The sequence below is a fragment of the Microtus ochrogaster genome, chromosome 7 (assembly GCF_000317375.1).
Source record: "Microtus ochrogaster isolate Prairie Vole_2 chromosome 7, MicOch1.0, whole genome shotgun sequence".
Classification (NCBI taxonomy): Eukaryota; Metazoa; Chordata; class Mammalia; order Rodentia; family Cricetidae; genus Microtus; species Microtus ochrogaster.
In genome coordinates, this window is record NC_022014.1 from 32979690 (window position 1) to 32999080 (window position 19391).

The 19391-nt window shown below is 38.1% G+C and overlaps 2 protein-coding genes across 9 annotated transcripts in view; one reads left to right on the top strand and one right to left on the bottom strand.

The window, feature by feature from the left end:
• The window catches only part of Thap5 (THAP domain containing 5), a 1248-nt gene extending 383 nt beyond the window's left edge, over positions 1-865 (bottom strand). The window contains 5 exon segments of the mRNA XM_026780858.1: positions 95-134; positions 137-241; positions 244-485; positions 487-751; positions 754-865. Of these exon segments, the coding sequence (XP_026636659.1) occupies positions 95-134; positions 137-241; positions 244-485; positions 487-751; positions 754-841 (740 nt within the window). The 5' untranslated portion in view covers positions 842-865.
• Positions 1-19391, top strand: part of Map2k4 (mitogen-activated protein kinase kinase 4) — a 94504-nt gene that overhangs the window by 34747 nt on the left and 40366 nt on the right. For 2 of the 8 annotated variants that reach the window (XM_026780850.1, XM_005349861.2), the window contains one exon: positions 14686-14860. In XM_026780850.1, coding sequence (XP_026636651.1) covers positions 14686-14860 — 175 coding nt within the window. Of the gene's footprint in view, positions 1-7536; positions 7800-9131; positions 9267-10653; positions 10799-13388; positions 13503-13823; positions 14321-14685; positions 14861-19391 lie in introns of those variants that run through there. The other 6 variants (XM_026780851.1, XM_026780852.1, XM_026780853.1 and 3 more) reach the window with 6 other exon arrangements.

Here is a 19391-nt window from a genome sequence, read left to right on the forward strand (position 1 = left end):
CTCTATAGACCAGGCTGGTCTCGAACTCACAGAGATCCACCTGCCTCTGCCTCCCGAGTGCTGGGATTAAAGGCGTGCGCCACCATCGCCCGGCCTGTAGTCTACATTCTTATTTAAGGAGTCTAAGTCGGTGCTTCCATTTTCATGGCTTGCTTTGGGGTTGGTGTGGCAGAATTAACTGCATCTTTTGACTTTTCTGTGGGTATAAAAATGGCAAAACCAGATTTCTTATTTGTGTTTCATTATCAACTGTGCTGAAGAAGAATGAATTTTCCTGACCTGACACTGTTTCCATAGAATTACTTATAAAGTTTAAATTAACAAGATAATTAGTAATGATGTCTTCTGAATTTGAAGTTGTCAAAGTGACAGTTGCAGAACTTAGATTCTCAGAAGATACACAAAACTCATCTGCAACTAAATTTTGATTTACTGATGTTTCCAAAGTATCTTGTTTAAGAGTTAATATATTACTTTGTATACTATGCTGTTAAAGCTGGTGACTTTGCTAGGGCAGTTGAGTCAAGTAAGTAACTGTACATATTTAGGTAGTACACATGTGTTACCTGTAATTTTTTTTTTTTTTGCTTCATTTGATGTAATGGATTCAGCTTTCAGCATATTTCTTTCTCATCTCCCAGTTTCCTCCTCTGGGAATTTATTTTATTTAATTTTTTAAAAGAAGTGTCTTTTATCTGACAATCTTCAGGCAAAGAAAATACTGTTGGAATTGTAGTTTGCTTTAAGTAAGGATACCCCATCCGACATCAGTTGAGTCAGGAGTAAAATGATCACCACATGGTAACTGATATTTCCTCGGAATCCAAGAGTATCATCTCATATTCTTTAGTCACTTTTCAAGTCTTTTTTTTATCATGTAGAGTTAACAAAAAAAACCCCTCAGATTCTAGTCTTTATTATTAGCGTGGTTCTTGGAATATATCACTGAGCAGTAGGCATAACAAACACCTGATGACCCAGCTGCCAAGGTTGTGGGCAGCTACTGTTTCTTCTCTAGTGCTGTCTCCTTTCCTAGTTTCTTTTATATTGTGAGCTTGGTTCTCACAAACATCTGTTCACTAGTGTTAGAAGAGCAAAGGGAAGATACTCCATGTATATTTAGAAGTTGTCAGTAGAGGAGACTGAAATTAAACCTTCTGATTGAAAGAATTATGTGCTCCCATTGAAAACTGATCTCTGAATACTGTGGTGTGTGTGTGTGTGTGTGTGTGTGTGTGTGTGTGTGTGTGTGTGATGGTAGAGAGTTTAAGAGAGAGCTTTAGGAATGATTTTAAATTCTGTATAGCACAGGCTGGCTTGAAAGTCCTGCCTTAACTCCCTAAGTGTATGGATTCTGTGTGTATACCATGAAGCCTGGCCCTACATGTTTTCTAAGTCAACCCCTCCTTGCCCCCCAGAAATGGGCATCAGTTAAACTCAATCTGAGAAATTTATGAAAATTCTAAAGAGTCAGAAAAAGAAGCCTAAGGATATTTTTATTAAGTATCTCACTGCCTAGGCAAGGCACAAAGTCTCTTTAGAAATTAATAAGTAACATTGAAGAGCTAGGAAAGAGTGAATTCAAATGTTATAAATTAGAAGAAAGTAGATAATAAAAATAGCAGAACTCTAGGTGACATGAAATAGGTAAATAGTAGAGAATACTCAACCATTTTGAAAGTTGTTCCTAAAAGGCTAGTAAGTAAATAAGTGAGGTGCTTTACACCCTTTTGCTGTATGGCAGGTAGGAGTCTGGAAAACCCAAGAGCTCAGCATGGGTTATAGAACTAGACTCTACCTTAAAACAAGGAAACTAACAGCAGTGATAAATGCCTAGAACATTAAAATATTCCTGTGACACATGGGAGGACAAGATGCCCTCTCCCAATAAAAGAGACAAATACCTCCAAGCTACCGTTGTAAAACTTGAAAGAGGGGTTATCACTATAGAAATACAGTAATTTATTTCAACAAGTTTAGCAAGTTGAGTTAGTTTGTGACATAAATAACCAAAACTGACTCAAGAAATCCCTCATCTGGTAAAAAGTTGAATTTATACTTTAAACATCTCAAAAAGGAACGGTGAGGCCTTGGTGGTTTTCCTGATAGCAAATAAAAAAAAGAAAGGTGGGGCTGGTGAGATGGCTCAGAGGTTAAGAGCACTGACTACTCTTCCACAGGTCTTGAGTTCAATTCCCAGCAACCACATGGTGCCTCACAACCATCAGTAATGAGATCTGGTGCCCTCTTCTGGCCTGAAGGCTTACATGCAGTAAGAACCCTGTATACATAATTAATAAATAAGTTTCAAAAAAAAGGAAAGGTGTGGGGCACAACTCAATATCATGTCTGTTAGTGATCCTGCCTAATGTAGTGTGAGGCCCTGGCAGAAACAAACAACAGCAAATACATACATACATACATACATACATACATACATACATACATACATACATAAAATAAAGAAAAGCAGACATAGTATTAAGTTTACAGAACTTTTTAGACAACAGAATAAGGAACATTTTTAGCTCAACTTTGGAGTCAACATAACACCTATAGAAACCAGACAAGAACATTACATAGCAAAGGAGACCATGGAACTCCAACGTTAATAAACACAGTTAAATACTCATAAACACAAAATTGGATTCATCTTGATTGGATATTTGAAAATTATTCTTATAATTCATTGTATTAATAAACCAAGGGAGAAAAATATGGGCATTTCAATAGAGGAAAAAAGTAATTGACAATATTAATTATCAAAAACATTTAATTAAACTAATTAAGCTCATTTCTAGCTTCTGAGGAAAATGTACTTATGGTACATTTAGTGATGAAAGACTCAGTGCTATGTGTGTGATCTCTGAACAAAATGATTTACAGATTGGATTGCAAACTAATTTTTTTAAAAGACAGGTGTTGTGATTGTATATATAGAAAAATCTTAATCTACAAAAATTACCAAAATTATTAAGTGACTTTAGCAAGGGGTCAGGGTAATGAAATCAGTTCTTTCCATGATCACCTATTAGTATACATAGATATGAAAAGTAAAAATTTTAGAATGATTATAGTGGCTTTAAATGTACAAAATATTTATTGATAGAGTTAAAAAAATACATTAAGAATTCTCTAGTACATTAATTACTGAGAGAAAGAAGGACTTGAATATATGGGCAGGATATTTTGTTCTGGACAAGTCATGTATGTAGCTCAGTAATGAGTGCTTGCTTAGCATGTGTTAAGCCCTCTGTCACCCCCACTGCCATATATACAGGTACACACACATAAATGTGCACACAAAAACATGTATTCCTATGTTGAAAAGTACAGTATTACTAATGTGTCTCTTATCACTTTCTTTTATTAATTCAACTCAGGAACACCTTTAAAACCTTAACACACACACTGCACATTCACACAAACAATGGTGTATTCCTGAATTGGGAAGTATTGTATTACTAGGCTATCTGTTCTTATCATATTCATTTATTAATTCAACTCAGGAATAACTTAGCAACCTTAACACCACACATACACACACACACACACACACACAAACACACACACACAGAGCCATTTCGATTATGTAATTTATGTGTCAATATAAAGGATATAGAATACTGAAAATACTTTTATAAAAAGTAATGAAGGTGAAGGATGTAAATTACTTGATTTCAGTGTTTAGTATGAAGATACAATAAGTAAAGCTTTGTAGAAGAATGGTATTATAGTTAGACAAATACATTAATAAAATGGAATAGGAAGTTCAGCACACGAGCACACATGCACAATCTGTTAATTTTTGTCCAAGATTCTTGTACATTTCCAGGTAAAGGATAGGCCTTTTATGATGATGGAACACACTGGGATGAGGTCTATAACAGAATGAACCCCGATTCCTAATTCACACCATGTGCTTGAGATACAGCATTGTCCTAAAGGGTAAAATAGCAATTCCATTTAACTTATAAAGGAAAACATCCTCATGTATTTATCTCGCACAGGCAAAGACTTAATTGACACACAAAGGAAAATGCTTAGTGTAAATTGCCACCAAAGATAAATTGAACTTCACTGATGATAATGTTTATGCTTACCAGAAGTTTCTTAGGAAAGTACATAGGCCAGTCATAAAGTGAGAAAATACTCCACATTTACCTGACAAAGAACTTTCAGATATATAATGAATTACTCAGAACAAATGATCCCATTCAAAAAATGGGTTTTAGGCTTATGTGGACATTTTACAAAGAACCTTAGGGACAAGTAATAAATGCATGGAAAGAGAAGATACATTAGTAATCAGAAGAGATATATTGAAATGAGAATGATGTTGCCAGAATGGCTCAAATAGCCGGGCGATGGTGGCGCACGCCTTTAATCCCAGCACTCGGGAGGCAGAGGCAGGCGGATCTCTGTGAGTTCGAGACCAGCCTGGTCTACAGAGCTAGTTCCAGGACAGGCTCCAAAACCACAGAGAAACCCTGTCTCAAAAAACAAAACAAAACAAAACAAAAAGAATGGCTCAAATAAAAGGATGGTATCAGTATTCTTATATATTGTTGAGGGAATAGAAAAGGATTCATTTACTTTAGGAAACTCCTTTGTAGTTTCTTTGTTTTTTGTTTTTTTTTTTTTCTTTCGAGACAGGGTTTCTCTGTAGCTTTTGGTTCCTGTCCTGGAACTAGCTCTTGTAGACCAGGCTGTCCTCGAACTCACAGAGATCCGCCTGCCTCTGCCTCCCAAGTGCTGGGATTAAAGGCATGCGCCACCACCGCCCGGCTACCTTTGTAGTTTCTTATGAATTTAAACGTGACCTAGCCTTGTGTTTTGTTGCTCAGGGTGAAAATGTTTTATTAAAATTTGGTTTTGAACACTCATACTAACTGTTCATTGTGGTTCCCAAAACTAGAAAGAATACGTATGTCTAATACTGGGAAAATTAATGGATAAATTTTGTCTTACTAGAATGCAATAAAAGTTACTGATCCACATAACCATACGTGAATCCACAAGTGCTAAGACAAAGCTAAGAGCACACACCATTTGGTTCATCTACCTGAAATTCCAGAGTTGGCAAGGCTGAAATCAATGATAGTGGTTAAGATCAGAATAGTTCTTGTCTTGGGAGCCATGTGGGGTAACAGGCTTTATGTTTTGTTAAATCTTCGAATACCTAAGTGTGTATGAATTTGCTAAAACTTAATGTACTGCATGGTTATGATTTGGATGTTTCAGTATATGTAAATGGTATTGTAATGTAAAGAAGCAAAACAGTAATAATAAAGTTATATGGCTAGATTATTTTTACTCAACAGTAGAAGTGGTTTTCTGTCCTTTTTCTCAAAGCATACATATCAACAGTCACGATATTTGGTGTTAAATATGTGAACATGAGTGTTGGTTGAATTCAGTTCTTATGCTAATAGAAAAGTATGTGACAAATGTCAGTTTTTCTCATTCAGTTTACCTTACTAGGATATTTGAAAGAAACCTAGAATGATTTATTTACTAAACTTATATAGCAGTACTAGCAATTTTATTTAGGGCATTAAAAACTGCTTTTAAAGTTTCTACCATTGGGCAGATCCAACTGTAGAGGGATTTATTTGTGTAAAATTTATTTATTTGCTTTATGTGCATATACGTAGGCATGCTTGTGTAAGTTCATGTACCTGTGGAGGCCTGAAGAGGACATCGGATCCCCTAGAACTAGAGTTACAGGTCGTTGCTACCTGATGTAGGTATTGGGAGCTAAACGCAGGCCCTCTGCAAGAGCATTAAGCCTGAGTAAAATTTTTTATCAAGTTGTTATCAAGTATTATCTAGTACTCAGTCTACATGAGCATTTGTTGCGTCATGCCAAGTATAGTGTATGCCTGAGTAGTTGACTGCATTTAGATAACACCGGAGACTTTTCTTTACTCTGCTCTCAGGCGAATGTTTTAGAGTCAGATATGGTCTTGGACATACAGTTCCAACTATTAAAGAAACCAAAGTGGGAGTTCCTTTGTGCCCAAGAGGAAGGCCAACCTGGACAGCATAGCTAGGCCCTGTCTCAGTAAATAACAACAACAAAAAAAAAATCACATTTTTTAATATAGATGCTTATCATTTAGGTTGAACATATCATCTTTAAAAATATTAATACATGCTTTAGGTAAGAGTATTCATTTTGGCCAGATGTGGTACACACCTTTAATCCCAGCATTTGGGAGGTAGAGGCAGGTGGATGAGTTCAAGGTCAGCCTGGTCCATGTAATGAGTGGACAACCAGAATTACATAGTGAGACCCTGTCACAGTAAACCAAAAAAAAAAGAATATCTATTTTATTAATACAGAAAATTGTAAAATAGTAAGCTTTGTGCTGTTACTACTTCTTTTCTAAAATAAGCATAATATATGTTCTTTTGGAAAAACTTAGTAGCTAGCAGAATATACAGTCGACTTTTCACTGTGACACAGTATGTGACAGCAGTAGCTTAAGAGGGAGGACTGATTCTGACTTGTGCTTTCAGAGGATTTTGCTCCATCATGGCCACAAAGGTATTTGAGTAGCTAGGAGTGTGATGTAACCTGGTCACATCCATGGACCTGACAAGGTGTTAAATTGGAGATTTAAAAGAAACTGAGAGTCGTCAGGATATTGATAATAAAGTTGCCTAGTAAGAAGATAGGGCTTTATTTTGGTGAGAAAATTGCACATAGGGCCAAACACTAAAGAAATGTAGTAGAGGCTTAAGGAACATGCAGAGAATAAGAAAAGGTGCTTGAGAGGTGGAAGGCAGACTGGTTGTGTGTGATGTCATAGAAACCCAGCATTTTTCAAGGAAGCAGTTGGGAAGGAACTTAGTCCCTTACACATTAGTAATGTGTAATGCCAAGAGAGTCTTTAGTGAAATTCCTTAGGTACCCCTTTAAGTGCTGTGGTGGGGATAGGGGTTAAAAACATATAGCCTGTTAGCTTCATTTTCCTTTGTATGAAGCACAGCCCAGGGAAATGACTAGTGTTGAGCATTAGTATAGCGGGTAGATGGTCAGTTCTTAGCAGATACGTTGGCTGTAGCAGCAATATATAAACATGAATTACTTGCCTCGTCCTCTTTTAATATCACTCTTCCTTAAAGACAAATTTCCATCTTAAATCAGTATTGGCCCAACTATTGAAGATTTCTCTAGTTTGTCCCTTCTTCCTCCTTCCATTCCTTCCAAGAGACAGGATCTTCCTATTTAGCCCAAACTGACTGAGGGCATCCATCCTCCTACTGCAGCCTCCTGAATGCTGGGGTTATAGGTGTCTACAGTGCACCAGATTCTTACTACTTTCTGACTAAAATCCTTAGAATGTGAGTGTTTCCAGTTGGATTGTTTGAGCAAATTTTTTGGTGACTTTTTACAGATTTTCCTTTTGCTGCCTCTTAGGTCTAGGGAAAGACACTCATTTTGTTAGTAGTGCCAGGAAGCAGGCAGTTTCCATGGTAACCGACAGGCTGAGTTTACTGTGGAAATTTCCGGAATTAACAGACCTGCATTGCAGAAGGATGCACAGTATTCATCTAGAGAGCTTCACAGCGTATGCGGGGAGGAGCATTTGCTGTGGATCAGGATTTGTGTGTGTTTATTTTCTTGTCTAAGGAAGATTGGCAGGGGTGTGTGTGTGAGTGTGTGTGTGTGAGCTCTGAGAGTAAAACAACTTTGAAGCATTGTGTACATCCTGGCTCTTGCTTAAAGACAAAAAGGAAAAAGTGATTTGGAAAGGAGGATCTGCTTGGTACCATAGGGAGAGAAATAGGTAAGTGCATTTCTTCGAAGGGGGCGAAGAACCAGGGAAGCACACTTCCACTTCAGTAGACAAGGAAAGGCTTTTAGGGGAGGTGGGCCTTGACAGAAGGTGCGTTTTGTTTTTTAAAGGAAAAGCATCAGCATGTTTGAGAAATCAGGTTTCTATTTTGAACAATAAATCCATCAAGGTAATTACTATTACCTGCTGAAAGACAGTAGCTGAGAGAGGCACCCGCCACACTAATAAGATCTGCTGCCTTCTCAGTGCTCTTAATTAAATGATAAGAAAACCTGGAGAAGGTTAACAGATCCCTAATCCTGCTGATGCGGGGGCAAGATTTTTAAGAAAAAAAAAAAAAAACCAAAAAAAAAAAAAAAAAACCAAAAAAAAAAAAAAACCCCAAAAATGTATTTTGGGATTAATTTCTGGAAATAAATCTGAGGATCTGAGTAGATAATTGGGGTTTCTAATAGTATAATATTAGAATTTAAAAGAGAAAAGGGATCTAGAAATGAATATACACAATGATTTAGGTGCTTAAATGGTAACCAGGCAGCATTCACATCATGTAGTCAGCATGCTCCTGGCCAGGTTCATCTTGTAAGTGAAGTTTAATTGTAGGACAGCCATGATGATCTGGCAGCATGTTTACAGCAGAGTATGTATTCCAATGACTGTATTGTGAAGTCTGAAGTAATTACTCTCTACTTTTGTGCAGAAAAGTTTGAGACTTATAATCTATTCTTATGTCAGTTATAACTAATTGTGACAGAGTTGATACCTTAAAGCAAAAGCAATTTATTCTCTCATAGTACTAGAGGCCAAAAATGGAAAATGAAGGTGTTGACTGAGCCACGCATCTCAGTCAGGCTCTAGAGAAGCCTCCACCCTCTCTTTCTCCTTTTGGTTGTTTCAGGCTTTTCTGGCCGTGTTTCAGAGGATCTATAATCTCTGCTTTTTTCTTCATTTTACCACCTCCTCTTTCTCTGTCTCCTTTAAGGAAAGTCATTGTGTCTGAAATGTTTGAAAAGCTATAGCATGTATATGAATAGCAAGATTCTTGGTTTTGTTTGTTTGTCTGTTTTATTTTAGTATAGAGTCTTACCACATAATTCAGGCTGGCCTGTAATTTTTTATGTACACAGACTGGCCTTAAACCCGTAAATCCCCTGCCTCTAGTACTGAAATTAAAGGTGGATGCCACCACTCCCAGTGCTTCTACTACTTTAGATTTGTAAAGATAAGGTAACAGTTAAGGTTCTGGATAGATATGCATTTGGGGAGGACAGGGGATTATTAAAGAACTGAGTTTTGTTTTCTTAAACTACATTCTGTGTTAAGACTAGTCAGTTCCTGGCCAGTTTCCTTTGGACACCTGTGAAGAATTCACTCTGCAGGAGACTTGAACTATTGGAGAAGATGTTGGACTCACTCTTCAAGTAGGAGGCCATCTACACCATCGAGCATGGCCATGTGGTATGAACAGCAGTGGGGAGGAGGGAGCATTAGGAAGCTCTAGAGGGAGAGCCCCAGAGTTCAGGCGACTTAGGAAGACAGATAGCATCTTCATATGTCCTCTTTTCATCTCTTCTTATCTTTCCTCAGCTTTCAAACTCCAAACAGTAACAAACACATTTGGAGTATTAATGAAAAAATATTGGAACCAATAGATCCTGTCTCACAAAAGAGGGAGGAAATTTACTTGGTCTTAGTATCATTTCAAATTAGAATACAAGGCAAAGTGTGCCCTTGACTGGTGGGTGTTATTGATTCTGTCAAGTCCATGCAAGCATGCTGTGCAGCCCTGACCAAAATGAGGTGGTTGTTTAATGACTGCCATGTTAAAATATTTTAGTGACATTTATAAACTAGTTTTTGTTACTTATGCACATTGTATAGAAATGTACAAACAGAAAGTGTTTTCTTTCTGAATTGTGGTGAGGTTTTCCCTCTTTACAGCTTTGGCAAGGGTGTTGGCTTAGGATATTTGGTTAGATAGAAGTGGCTAGGAAACCTGTCTTGCCACTGAGTTTGCAAAGCAGATACCACCACTTCTGTATTAACAGAGGGCAGGTATGAAGTTTCAAGTGTGTCTGGAGCCACCTGTCACTTCTTTGTTGTGTCACTGTATTTAAAACAAAACAAGCAATGTGAAGTCTACCCATCCATATAGAAAACAACATGAAATCTACCCACCTATATAGAAATCCATGGGCAGCTTTATTAGATATGAGAGATAGAAATACAGCATCTTGCCTGGCGGTGCTGGTACATGTCTTTAGTCCCAGCACTTGGGAGGCAGAAGCAGGCAGATCTCTATGAGTTCAAGACCACCTTTGTGTACTGGTCTACAGAGAAAGTTCCAAGACAACTGGGCCTACCCAGAGAAACCCTGTCTCAAAAAACAAACAAGCCAACAAATGAAGAAATACAACTTTTCTCAGGTTGTGGTCTGATTAACGTTCTGTAATTTAACATCATTGTTCTTTGTTCTTATGAATCTGTAGACGTTGGGAAATTAGAGATTCTGTGTGGGTCAGTGAAAAGACTACAGTTACCTTAGACATAGTGTTAAATAGTAAATGGAAAAGTTGGCTGTATCTGTCTAAAAGCTAAATAATCTGAAAAGACTTGAGTACAAATTTATAGGCTCAAAAGGGACAGTTTGCAGATTTTCTTATGACAAGGTAAGTCTGTGATTTCAGATTCTAGTTTCTGTGCATTAATGCACAGGGGCCTGTACTGAATGGATTTGAGCCTGCTGTCAAATTTCCTGCTTATAATCTTGTATGCTCTCTAACCTTTGCGAAGTGTGTCAGTTTTTCTCTATGTGAGTATGTATGTGTTTTTGTTCTTTTTTTAGGAACCAAGAATTATTAGATTAAAGACTTAGGTCTCTAAAAAACCAGAGATACTTGAGTTGAGGATTCCATTCAAGGCAGCGCTTTTGGCTAGAATTGCTGTGGGTTTGAATATGTTTGGGGTTGTTGTCTGCCAGCCACTATATGGTGAGTGAACTTTCCTGTTGACCTGTCTGTTCTTGTGCCAGATGCTTGGGATATGGGACTCTCCAACTCTTGAGCGATAAAATAACATTAGGGACTTTATTAGTTCAGAGTAAATTTGCGTGCATACAGACATTAAGTACAGGGATAATGGCATAAACCTCATAGTTTCCTTCCCCCTTTCCATAGTTTCATTTAGAGTAGGCTTCACCTTTTGTGATCACCCTGTCATTCTGAAGATAACGTTTCCATTTTCAAGGGCTTTGAAGGAGCCTGGTGCAACAAGGAGGAGGGAAGTAGTTGGATCAGCTCCTTTTAAGTGCTGTGTTCCTTTTTACCACTTCTAACTGCAAGGGTTGTTGGTATCTTAGGTTGGCCTGCTTAAAAACTAAAACTAAATCATTGACTATGGCTTAAATAGTAGAAACCATCTCTCACAATTGTAGAGGGCCAGGGCCCGAGATCAAGTTCATAGCAAGATAGTTCCGTTCTGCGCTCTCTCTCCAGGGCTTCCAGGTGGCACCATTTCATTGGCTGCTCATAGGACCTCTTTTCTTAATGCATGCGGAAATGAAGCAAGCTCTCTGGTGTCTTCTATTACAAGACCAGTTTTGTTGAAATAGGCTCCACCCTTATTAGCTTTTCTTTAACCTTGGTTAACTCTTTGTAGACCTATCTTCAATATAGTCACATCAGGGGTTTCTTTGTTATATGAGTTTTGAGAGGGAACACAATTTAGTTCATAAGCATTCAGGACATACAGCATTACTGCCTCATGTAGGAAGGATGGAGAGGAGAATGGGTGCTGGTTAGCATGGTGGTTACTCATGGCTGAGTTTCCCAGTTTAGTAATACAGTTGGGACATTATGGATTATTCACCAAAGTCAGTGTTGGGTGATTTGTAGAAAACTGTGAAGAGAACATGAAGGTTATTGGAGAGATATTTTTTGATAAAACAGGTTAGTTTTTGTTTGTTTGTTTGTTTTTCCCAAGAAAGGGGTTATCTTTGAGAACTAGGGAACGTCTTCCTCTTCAAGAGTACAGTCATAAGAGTACAAACTTAACATATGTTCTATGTTGTTTTTTTTTTTTACCATTTTTTTCAGTGTGTGTGTGTGCGTGCATGTGTGTAAATGCTTTTAGAGGCTAGAGTACAACCTTTGGGAATCTGTTTTCTCCTTCTTATGTGTGATCTAAGGATTGAACCAGGGTAGTTTGGCTTAGCAGCAAGTGCCTTTACCCACTGAACCTTAATGCTGGCCCCCTTGCCAAGCTTCCCAATAGACATGTTTTCTGTTTTTTATAGGCTTTCTTTCTTAGGCCGTTGTCTTAGTACTGTTCTACTACTGTGAGGAAACACCATGAACAAGGCAGTTTATAAAGTAAAACATCTAATTGGTGAGTTGCTTACTGTTTCGGAGGACCAGTCCATGACCATCATGGTAAGAAGCATGGAGGCAGGCAGGCATGTGTGGTGCTAGAGCAGTCGCTGAGAGCTTACATCCTGATCCACAGACAGGAGACAGAGAAAGACTGGGCCTGGTTTGGGCTTTTGAAACCTCACTCATTGTGACACACCTCTTCCAGTAATGCCACACTTGTTTCAACAAGGCCACACCCCCTAATCCTTCTACAAAGAAAGTCTCAACAAGTGGGAATCAAACATGCAAATATATAAGCCTATGGAAGCCATTTTCATTAAAACTACCACAGCCCCTAAAGTAGTTTAGGGCAGAAATTGACTGACAGCTAGAGTTCATGGTTGGGTTCAGGCAGGGTTCCTAAGCTAGCATTACACTTATTTTTCTTTGGAAGCCATTAAGTTTGGGCTTTTTATGTGGAAGCTGCTAAAGGTTTAGTTACCCTGGAAAGTTTGTTGGCTTAGTATGAGTGAAGGTTGTGGGAACATGGTGTGGTGATGTCATAACCATAGAATGTTCTCTGTGATTTGTCAGTGTGTTCAAAAAGTTGAATATCTGGTGGCTTTACCAAATTTGGGGCATTTTATTAGCTCAGTAAGATATTTTGTATCTCTTAACTTCTTAACTGTTCACTTTCAAAAAGAAAATAGGGGTTAATCTCAAAGCTATACAGCCGACTAAACCGTTAGCAGAGAGATTCCATAATGCTAAAATTTTCCCTTAAAATTATAGAGCATTATGCTTGTTGATATTCCATGCTATTATATAAGAGGTTCTCAAGGATGGTAGCAAATGCATGTGGCATATAGCCGTGAAGTAGTATCCCATGATCTTTACCAAAACAAAAACCTGAAAACAGCTTGAGGCCAGGAGGGAAAAGGTATTGGGAACCATGTGACCCTCATGTTAGTGAATATTTAAAATATTGCTTCCAATTAACAAGTAATTTCCATGAACTTTTTTTTAGCTAGCTTTACTGTTCGGCCAGTGCTGTGTTTCATCAATAATTAAAACGGGCCATAGAGCTGGTATTACCAATGATTATAGAGCAATGGTCATTCTAAATAGAATTTCTTTATGTTAGAGTATTTTCTGACTTACTCTGTCTACATCAGGAAGCAGATTCCTGAGAAAAATCTTTGTCATCCCTGAATATATTTTCTTTCTTCAGAGATCAGCACTGGTTTCATCAGAACTGAAGTGGTCACGTGGCCCTGGCTGCTGGGCAGATTCTGTCACTGGAAGCTGGCCTCGCAAAGACAGGGGTGCAAATGAAAGCAGTTGAGTGAGTGGAAGCCATTGACTCAGGACTCAATCCCGCAGTGTTAGACTCTCTTATTTGGAGCTTCCCTAAGTTATTTAGATAAAATATACAAAGCTTTTAACTGTACCTTTGAATCTGGTTATTATCAACAACAGTCAATATGGCTATTTGGGAAAAGAGATTTTTAGCATTCTAAAATTTTTGAGGCCCTTAGAACTAGCCACAGGAAATAATTTCTACAAAATGCAGGAAGCATTCCAGAGTTTTGTAAGAACAAAATAGATAACCAAGTCTGTAAACCTTCCTTGTTCACATCACAAGGCTCGGCTTTGAAACAGATTCTGGTAATTTAGTATGAAATTGAAAACTAGTTAGTTGATATTCAGTGGTCTGTTTGTATGTATTGCACTTTCTAGGTTGATACAGCTTGTTCTCATATGCGGGGAGAGGGAGAGGAGAAAGAAAACTGGTTTCTGTGTTGGGATTTGATGCACTGTGACCGACCTCTGCCTTTTCTAGTAACCAACTCTCTTTCCAGCCCATTATTCCTGTTATTGAACAGAGGTTGAAAGGTTTGAATAAGACAGTACAGGCTTCCTTTTAGTTTTAAGCTGGCACTTTATCTCTTCCCCACTTCAACATGGTGTAAACAATAACAGGATAATATATTAAAGTACGCATTCCCACATGTTGCTAAAACTACTGGGAATACTTGGAAATGTTGCTTCCAACTTATTCCATACACTCTTTAACTGCTACAGGCACTTCCTGGCCTTTGGAGTTTAGAACTGGTACAGCAAATTTTGGAAACCGCTTTACCAACTAGAGGATATGATAGGGTAAGCATTTTGTAGAAATGAATTCTCAATGCTGGGACTCAGCTTGGTAAGGCAGTTTTATAGGCTCAAAAAGGGCCTATTATTGAATAATAAAAACTGGTAGATAGTGTTAGTTTCATCAGCAAAAGGAGATTGGATTGTATGAATGTCTTTGAAGCTGTGCCTTCGGGATACCTAAATGTATTTTACCAAAATTCAGTGAGTATAAAGCAAGATGATGCAAACAGCTCCAGAACTGGAGGTTATGCTGGTGTCCTTATGAGCTGATGAACGTTCCCACACCATACTCAGTGCTAGTTAAAAGAAAAAAAAAAAGTTAAAACCTATTTAAAATGTGGAAAAATTGCTTCCCAATATTTTAACAGAGAGAGACTGAGAACACACAGCATTGAGTCATCAGGAAAACTGAAGATCTCCCCTGAACAACACTGGGATTTCACTGCAGAGGACTTGAAAGACCTTGGAGAAATTGGACGAGGAGCTTATGGTTCTGTCAACAAAATGGTCCACAAACCAAGTGGGCAGATAATGGCAGTTAAAGTAGGTGATGCCATGATTACTTTTGGTACTTTAATCCATTAGCTGAATTTTGTGGGGAACCGACACCACTGCTCTATTCTTACCTTTGTGGTAATAATGGGTGTTAAAGATTCTGTCTCTGCTTTCATTGCGAGTGTTTTGTGTAGAGGTTGTCTTACTGGTTGTGTGTTTTCTTGCTCTGGAATGTGAGTGTGTGAAATGTGCATGTTCATTGCACTTTTGCCATAATGCATTAACAGGTTTTAAACTTCTGGCCCCTTCACTGCCAAGGTGAGTTCAGGCTGGGCCACCACACCCCTGGGAGCAGGGCAGTGCTGCTCTGAGCCAGGCCAGGCGGGAGCTGGAGGAAGAAGCAGCACACTGGGCTGGGCAAGGTGCGGGGCTAGGGCTAACAGCAGTCATACTGAAGGTTTCCTGGAAACCACACACATGCTGTTGCCACTAACCTCAACCTTACTCGGTCCTGACCGGCTCGGCTTCTGTTGGTTTATTCCATCTCTACTCAGTACTGCCCTGTTCCCTGGTTTAAAAGTTGTATATAAATGCATACCTTGTGATGATACTGTCACATTCTGTCCTTATTGTATTGTGCCATTTAATTATTGTGTTCATTTACCTCCCCCCCCTCAAAAAAAAAAGGGCCAGAAGTGGAGATTTGGTCTATAAGCCATACCCAGCAGGCCTCTGTGTACCTGTGATGAAGTGGTAGTGTTTGTCACTCTTAATTGATTTCCATAACCGTACTTTGTCTGTTCAAGTGTTTAAAAAGTATTGTGTTCTGTTTAAGATATTCAAGGCACATCAGCAATTTGGGGGCATTTTTAAAAGAAAAAACAAGATGTGACCATACTCTCACTAAACTTAAAATAGCTATAAGAACAAATAACATCTCAGTTTATAACAGTTGAGAGTGGCTTTGCAGGTAGTCTTACTTAATCTTGTTAATCTCTATTTTGGATCTGTCACAGTGGCTTGAAAAAGATAACACTGGGCAGTGGTTCTGTCTCAATACTTCAATGCCATCAGGACTGTTGCGGCAACATCTTATTTGATGGTGTTTGTCTCCAGTGCTCAGTGTTTCCTCACTGCTAGGTCATATTAGGATAATGTTAGATTAGTGTTGAGGAAACATTTTATGTTTCTCTCCAGTTTCTTATTTTTGACCTTATTTTTTACAGCATGGAGAGAAAGTTGCTTTTGGTAGGAAGAAGTAGGAAAATTCATGAAATTTTCCATGTCTCAAAGACCTAAAAATGCACAGACTGGGACCTCTGCTCTAGAGTATGCATCAAAACAAAATGTTCTTAGAATGGTTTCTGTATCCTTATCTTTTGTTCCTGCAGTATAAGGAGGAAGAAAGTCATTTGATTTAGATGCTTCTGATGAATACTCTGTTGTCCTTACGTTCTTGTACTGTCTGCATATAGCATCCAGCTTCAGTTGATGGGGTCTTAAGGAAAAGTTTCATGGATAGCTCAAGTTCTAAACTTGCCTCCCAAGTATGAGCCAAAGTACTTTAAAATATTATTACTGACCTTTTATTTTTTAAAAGATTTATTTATTTATTTATTTATTTATTTATTTATTTATTTATTTATTTATTATGTGTACAGCATTCCTTCCATGTGTGCCCGCAGGCCAGAAGGGGGCACCAGGTCTCAATATAGATGTCTGTGAGCCACCATGTGGTTTCTGGGAATTGAACTCAGGGCCTCTGGAAGAGCAGTCAGTGCTCTTAACCACTGAGCCATCTCTCCAGCCCCCACTGACTTTTTTTTTTTTTGGAGCTGAATGTACTTCATCAGTGGTGATCAACACCATATGTTATTTAGTAATGTGGATAAACTTTAAAATGAGTAAAAGACTTTAAAGGAAAAGAAAGCACTTATTTTGACATTTCTTGGTGATTAATTTGATCATATTTGGGACTGTATAATAGTTACTCAAGTTTTAAGGGTGAAAATATTGAATTATTGTCCAACACTCATAATATATATGTAATAGATACTATATAATACCAGTGACTGGTTTGAGGACTCCATTGGAGTGCTAATATGAACTCCAACTCCTATGAGGTGTTCAGAGTGCTTATGGAACCTACACTTGTTGCTGTCAAATGTACCCTTCCTAGCTGAACTGTCTCTGTTTATTCTCTTAAGTAATTGAGCACACACGGCAGTTTGGTACATGAGAGGATAGCAGTAAGGCATAACTTGATATAGATGAGCAAGTATCATTGGATTCCATGACATCATTAATACTGGAAAAATAAGATCAATGTATGTTAATTTGATACCAGTTGAATGATAGATGTCACCTGCTATAGAATTTTAAACATATTTATTGTTGATTTCTTTGGGAAAACAGAGTCTTTTGTCACATGTCATCATGTAGGCACACAGACCACCCTGACAACATAATTACATAGAAGTGATGAGTGGTTAAGAATGAGTTAGATTTGGTGTGTTATATTTCAAGAGAGATGAGCCACACAGTGAGTAACTTTTTATTGTGGTTAACTGAGAAACATTTCCTGAAGAAGCTCAGTGCTAGCATTTGAATATGTATTTTGATACTATGGAGAAAGATTACTTCACTAAAATTAAGTCTACCCTATAAATCTTTAGAATTTACTTGGAATAGCATTACAAAAGTGAACTGGAATTTCTTTTTATGTCACAATTCCTTATTTTTCCTTTTGAGAATGCCTTTTCCCAGATTGATTTTGCTGTGTATAAGAAATGGCTGAAGGGTGTCTTCTTAGTTACCCAAAATAATTATCTCAAAGACCTAATATGAAAATTGACTAAGGTATAATAAATTAGAGTCAACAAGGAACATGTAAAATGTGTCTTTAGACACTTCCTGATGTGTTAGCAGACAGATGTGGACAGTTTTAATCTCAAAGCTTTAATTGTACACTGGACAAAGAGCTGTTGCTCATTTTTGAGTGTGACTAATACCATTTGTTTGTCAACCCATGCTATGATGATTGGGCCATAGCTGTCTAGGGAGAAGTCATTGTTGGCAGTAAGGTCTCCTGAAGTGCTATAAAGGGAGGGCAGCTGTCAACTCTTGACTTTGATGAGTACTCTCTACAAATAACATTTATTTAATGTCCCATTAACATTTTAAAACTAAAAAATTCTAGAGTAGCTCTATAAAAACAAAAAGTCATGAGGAAATGTCACCAAACACAAGTTTACACACACAGTGCTTAAATTCATTTAAAAATACCAGTTACCTTAAATTTATCATTTTTTAAATGATGGATGCAAACTAGTTTCTTGAAATGTACAGCACCTTTTCTATTAAGATGTTAATTTCTATGCAATAAAATAGCATATTAAAAGTTCAACTGTAGTAATAACTATCGATTAACCTTTACTCTTAGCTCCCTCTTGTCCCCCACTGCTCCAGTATCCACTACTGTGTTCTCAGCTTCTGAGAGAAACTTTTTTTAGGCCCCACAAATGAAACTGTGCAGGGTGCCTGCACAGCTGGCTGGCCTTCAGCTCCAACAATTCCTGTATGACCAGGATTGCATTCTTTTGTATGTAATGAATGGGATGAATAGTATCCCACAGTGTGAATACACTGCATTCTTACTATCTACTTCTTAGCTGGTGATATGCAAGTGTTTTCATTTGTGGCTATTGTGAACAGCACAGCAGTGAATTTTGAGGGTACTGACCCATTTTTCTTGATGGTGGGGTAATCATGAAGTGAAACAAGACATTACTGTCCTCTAACTAGAGAAGGTTCTCTGCATTGCTGTCCATAAGGGTTGATTGTAGTGGGTAAATTTTAAGGTTTGAACCCAGTCTATGAAGAAATTATTAGGATTAGATTTCTTAGTTAGGGTTAGAGAAATTCAGATGTGGAAGAAACACCTAGCAGCATCAGGCTATAGGTAAATCAGAGTCAAAGACAAGGCAGCTCCTGGGATGTGGGAGGAGATGAGAAAGGACCAACGAAGTGTATGGTGACCAGCACTGATTGCTAACTATGAGAAGGAAGACAGCCGTGAATCATCAACCCAGGTCTTCCCACAGTAAGTCCTGCTTGTCTAGGATATGGGTATTATGATGATGTTGCAGCCCTCTGTTTGGGGAGCTAGCTACCCCAAACAGGAAAACAGGCCAGTTGTTTAGGTTGGATTTTGTTCCACACTGCAAATGGTGTTATAATGTGAATGTTAAGGCTTCAGACATTTTCTTTTTGTTGATGATCTGCCTAATTTGTCTCATTCTTTTCTACCCTCAACTCTGCTCCTTTGCTTTTTCTGTTTTATTCAACTGTTTTTAATCCAGGACTTGCCACTTATTTGGATTTTTGCTTCAGTGTTGTTGAACTCTAAAACTTAGGTGTTTAGTGGGAAGAACAAGGTTTCTCTGACACTATCAGTAGCCCTACAGCTCAGCCCTTCCCGACCATCTGTGGGTTAGGTATGTCTGCCCTTGGTGAAGACTGTACAGGTGTGGTATTGTGTCATCTTTCCAGGAAGATGTAAACAAACATTTACCCGAAG